The 6,000-nt window shown below is 33.8% G+C and overlaps 1 protein-coding gene across 4 annotated transcripts in view; it reads right to left on the reverse strand.

The window, feature by feature from the left end:
• The window catches only part of LOC111428761 (transducin-like enhancer protein 4), a 200,846-nt gene extending 197,213 nt beyond the window's left edge, over positions 1–3,633 (reverse strand). For all 4 annotated transcript variants that reach the window (XM_071194708.1, XM_071194707.1, XM_071194706.1 and 1 more), the window contains exon 1: positions 3,140–3,633. In XM_071194708.1, the coding sequence (XP_071050809.1) occupies positions 3,140–3,202 (63 nt within the window). In that variant the 5' untranslated portion in view covers positions 3,203–3,633. The remainder of the gene's footprint in view (positions 1–3,139) is intronic.
• Between the last annotated feature and the right edge of the window lie 2,367 nt (positions 3,634–6,000).

Consider the following 6,000-nt stretch of genomic DNA (forward strand, 5'->3'; position numbering starts at 1 on the left):
TTGATTGTTGCCAATACCAATATTGATGGACAAAGAAACACGAAGATAATTTGAACCTCAGAATAGTGAGATGTTATTACAAACAATATTAAATATTATTCCAGTTGATGTTGAGAACTATCAGAAGCAGATATGATAAGGTATAGTGGAAACAACATCCAAGGGTTCCAAGAATAATGCATATTTAAATATTTTCAACTAAGTTGAGGATGGACAAGAAGAATACTGAGAGATCGATGGATGTTGTTGGATCCCATTGTGTTCGGAACAATGTTGAGGGATATCTTAAACGATGTTGAGTATTATCAAACACAACATTAATTACAATCTAGGACGATGTTGAGGACCTAACGATGATATTAACAGATGATCTTGGTTATAATAGTTGGATGGCCAAGACGATGTTGCAGGTTTTCAAAGATTAGGAATTCCAAAACATCATTGAGGAGTATTAAGAACGATGTTGAGGAATGTTGGGGATGATATAAATGTTTAAAACTAAGCTGAGGATTACAAAACCCGACATATTAGAATGGATATCATCTAATATAGCTGAAATTGAGAGATGTTTGAGATGATATTGATTGTTGCCAATACCAATATTGATGGACAAAGAAACACGAAGATTATTTGAACCTCAGAATAGTGAGATGTTATTACAAACAATATTAAATATTATTCCAGTTGATGTTGAGAACTATCAGAAGCAGATATGATAAGGTATAGTGGAAACAACATCCAAGGGTTCCAAGAATAATGAATATTAAATATTTTCAACTAAGTTGAGGATGGACAAGAAGAATACTGAGAGATCGATGGATGTTGTTGGATCCCATTGTATTCGGAACAATGTTGAGGGATATCTTAAACGATGTTGAGTATTATCATACACAACATTAAATACAATCTAGGACGATGTTGAGGACCTAATGATGATATTAACAGATGATCTTGGTTATAATAGTTGGATGGCCAAGACGATGTTGCGGGTTTTCAAAGACTAGGAATTCCAAAACATCATTGAGGAGTATTAAAACGATGTTGAGGAATGTTGGGGATGATATAAATGTTTAAAACTAAGCTGAGGATTACAAAACCCGACATATTAGAATGGATATCATCTAATATAGCTGAAATTGAGAGATGTTTGAGATGATATTGATTGTTGCCAATACCAATATTGATGAACAAAGAAACACGAAGATAATTTGAACCTCAGAATAGTGAGATGTTATCACAGACAATATTAAATATTATTCCAGTTGATGTTGAGAACTATCAGAAGCAGATATGATAAGGTATAGTGGAAACAACATCCAAGGGTTCCAAGAATAATGCATATTTAAATATTTTCAACTACGTTAAGGATGGACAAGAGTAATACTGAGAGATGGATGGATGTTGTTGGATCCCATTGTGTTCGGAACAATGTTGAGGGATATCTTAAACGATGTTGAGTATTATCAAACACAACATTAAATACAATCTAGGACGATGTTGAGGACCTAACGATGATATTAACAGATGATCTTGGTTATAACAGTTGGATGGCCAAGACGATATTGCGGGTTTTCAAAGATTAGGAATTCCAAAACATCATTGAGGAGCATTAAAACGATGTTGAGGAATGTTGGGGATGATATAAATGTTTAAAACTAAGCTGAGGATTACAAAACCCGACATATTAGAATGGATATCATCGAATATAGCTGAAAGTGAGAGATGTTTGAGATGATATTGATTGTTGCCAATACCAATATTGATGGACAAAGAAACACGAAGATAATTTGAACCTCAGAATAGTGAGATGTTATTACAGACAATATTAAATATTATTCCAGTTGATGTTGAGAACTATCAGAAGCAGATATGATAAGGTATAGTGGAAACAACATCCAAGGGTTCCAAGAATAATGCATATTTAAATATTTTCAACTAAGTTGAGGATGGACAAGAAGAATACTGAGAGATCAATGGATGTTGTTGGATCCCATTGTGTTCGGAACAATGTTGAGGGATATCTTAAACGATGTTGAGTATTATCAAACAACATTAAATACAATCTAGGACGATGTTGAGGACCTAGCGATGATATTAACAGATGATCTTGGTTATAATAGTTGGATGGCCAAGACGATGTTGCGGGTTTTCAAAGATTAGGAATTCCAAAACATCATTGAGGAGTATTAAAACGATGTTGAGGAATGTTGGGGATGATATAAATGTTTAAAACTAAGCTGAGGATTACAAAACCCTGAGATGTCTGGGATGATATTGAATGTTGTCAATGCCAATATTGATGGACGATTGAGGAGATGTGATACAGATGAGATTGATATTAAAAGATGTTTTTTGAGTGTAATTGAGAGAGTTAAAAGGTCAAATAGATTTATTGTGGAAAATATTATCTGAATATGATATGGAAGATTCATCAAGGTTAATAATATATAAGACACACAAAATTGAAATGATTGAATTGGCTTTATTTAGATGAGACTTTAATTCTTTTTATTTTGAAACGTAAACGTGTAAAATGTAAACTGTACTTGTATGGAAGGAAATGCGCGATGTGCGAGAGTGAGAAGAACGATCGGTACTCGCTCCCCAAGCACAAACTCTGAATAAATTTGCAGTAAACATGTTATACCTACACCAGACCAACACGGTCGGAGCTTAATTATAACAACTTGTAGGCTACGTGGCGGCCTAAAATCACGTGTGCCTCCTTAACAGATTGACTTTCGCATTATTCTAACCATAAAAATTTTAAATTCTAACGAGAAAATTAAAAAAAATCGAATTGATTCGAAGTATTTAAGTTTAACCCGTTGGCTACAATTAACTTTTCGTTATCTTATTGCTTGGTTAAATGGAACGAAACTAACGGATTTTTTTTTAAAGAAAAAAAATTAGATAGGAATTAAGCAATTATGGTTATTATTGAATTCCATGTATATAGTAAAAAAGTTGATCTACATTCATTTACATTCGTCTATTTCAGCTACATTCACTCATATGAAAGCTAAACTAATCGGTTTATTATTTTTAGAATTAGAATTCGTTTCTTAATAAGTATTAAATAAGTTGAATAAAGTAAAATGAAATAAAAATTAGTAAATTTAAAAATTTTTGTACGAACCGGATGTCTGGCGGCCGCCACCGCTGCAGCAGCTGCAGCGTTCATGCCTGACGTCGGGTACATCTTACGTCAGCAGGAAAGCATTGTAAGATCCCCCGGGAATTATTCCCAGCAATCGCAGTTATCCGAAATCCGTTAAATCCGAAAAATCCGGCGTGGTCGATGTATCCAAAAAAAAAATTAAATTAAAAAAACCACACTGTATAAATCTATTCACTTAATGTCTATGCACTGTTTAAGTAAGTATACGCTCCGTTAAAATTTTCTTTAAATCGATTTTTGAACACAATATTATCACGGGATAATAAAAAATAAACACCACCACGAAAAAAATTAATCTCAATTTCTTTGTTGAGTTGAAAAAATCCGGATATTTAACACTAAATAGGTAATAAGTTGTTACACGACGAGATACACCACGTTCGGATTTTAAACGGGATGAATCAAAAACGATCACGTTTGCCGCGGACACTACGACGGTCGTCGAACAACTGACTGCCGCTTGTCCCCCACTCCGGGAATAACCTCCTCCCTCCCGCCGACACCCTCCAGTTCGTAGCTTGCCGAAGCCAAACCAACTGTATAGAGACAGACGCCCCACAAAACAGGGATTCTCAACAGTTTTATTTTTAAAAAATTTATATATATAAAAATATATACAAATATAAATAAATATATATAAAATATTTAAAAACGAAATATATAAAAAGATTAACATTTATCGTTTCAAGTATAATTAAGTCAAAATAATTTTAATGAATGAAATAAAGCGTTATCTAAATAATTAACAAGTTTAGAAATGATCTATTTTTATAAAATAAAGGTTTCCACTATACAAAGGTTATCAAAAAGTGGTTGTTGGTTTTCCTGGTTGATTTATTAAAAAAATGTTTCATCAACTCGAATTTTATGTAAATTGTTAATTTCTTATCAACAATATAGAACATCAAATCAATTATTAAATAATTTAGTACTACTAGGTCTCTAGGTACTACTAGGTCTTAGTTCTAGTGATAGTGTTAGTTTTAGTTTTAGCTCAATAAAAATATGCAACATAGTGATATCTTATGTTAACTAGCACTACCTACCACTCTCGCTAGAACTAACATTAGACCTAGAACTAGAATCATTCGGGTTTAGCCGTCTTGAGAGACGTGCGGCTAAACCCGAATGTTTCTAGTTCTAGGTCTTATGTTAGTTCTAGTGATACTGCTAGTGTAAAACTAGAACTAACACTAGACCAAGAACTAGAAACATTCGGGTTTAGCCGCACGTCTCTCAAGACGGCTAAACCCGAATGATTCTAGTTCTTGGTCTTGTGTTAGTTCTAGTGATAGTGCTAGTGTAAAACTAGAACTAACACAAGACCTAGAACTAGAATCATTCGGAATTAGCCGTCTTGAGAGACGTGCGGCTAAATCCGAATGTTTCTAGTTCTAGGTCTTATGTTAGTTCTAGTGATACTGCTAGTGTAAAACTAGAACTAACACTAGACCAAGAACTAGAAACATTCGGGTTTAGCCGCACGTCTCTCAAGACGGCTAAACCCGAATGATTCTAGTTCTTGGTCTTGTGTTAGTTCTAGTGATAGTGCTAGTGTAAAACTAGAAGTAACACTAGACCTAGAACTAGAACGTTTCGGGTTTAGCCGTCTTGAGAGACGTGCGGCTAAATCCGAATGTTTCTAGTTCTAGGTCTTATGTTAGTTCTAGTGATACTGCTAGTGTAAAACTGGAACTAACACTAGACCAAGCACTAGAAACATTCGGGTTTAGCCGCACGTCTCTCAAGACGGCTAAGCCCGAATGATTCTAGTTCTTGGTCTTGTGTTAGTTCTAGTGATAGTGCTAGTGTAAAACTAGAACTAACACAAGACCTAGAACTAGAATCATTCGGGATTAGCCGTCTTAAGAGACGTGCGGCTAAATCCGAATGTTTCTAGTTCTAGATCTTAAGTTAGTTCTAGTGATAGTGTAAAACTAGAACTAATTTTTAATCAAATTAGTAGCTCATATACAAGCAGACAGCTTCTAAAGCAATGTATAAAGAGTCAAGTATTGAACGTGATATGTAAAATAATGGTAATGTTGCTTTCCAGAACATCAAAGATGTGTTTTGGTTTCAGCTAGGATTATCTAGAATTACTTTGGCCAAATAGCAGAATTGAAAAAAAAAGTCTAGAATACTGCTAGAATATGTCTAAAATTACATTAACTAGTTTATCCAAAATTTTAATGTCGAATATATTTTATGGCAGCGTTCAGCCTCTAGATATGATCAATCTAGTAACTTAGATGAATGAGCTGGTCAATTTAGAACTGGTGAAAGAGATGGAAAATCTCAATAACCTCAAAATTTTGATAGTCGTTGAAAGAATTAAGTAATAAAGGTGAAAGATGCAAAATGATTCTCTTGGGTAAAGGATCAAGGTGCAAAATCTAGTAGATGCAGAATCTAATAAGGTTGAGGTTGACTTGCTTTTATGCTTTGTGTTTGAGTTGCTTTAAATTTTGTTTGGCTTATTTTGAGTATAATGCAGACTTGATGACTTGATAAAAACAAGGTGAAAACTTTATGCAGAAAGCTAGCCTTCATACTGAATTGTCTCAATAAAGATGAAGAAGAGTTGAAACCATTTTGCTGAGCAACGCTTAATAATGGGGGAGTTAAGGAACTCTACCTCAATTCTGAGCTATAAAATATATCAACATCTCAGCTTTTGGAAGCATTCTGATGATTTTGTTAAGTTATGGACATACTTTACGCAATTTTTTGAGGTTCAGAAAATATATTTTTTTAATTTTGCCATCTTATGGAAACATTTTCTTGATTCTGTCAGAAGTACTTTTCATAACTTTATT

This window comes from Onthophagus taurus, chromosome 3, assembly GCF_036711975.1.
Source record: "Onthophagus taurus isolate NC chromosome 3, IU_Otau_3.0, whole genome shotgun sequence".
NCBI lineage: Eukaryota > Metazoa > Arthropoda > Insecta > Coleoptera > Scarabaeidae > Onthophagus > Onthophagus taurus.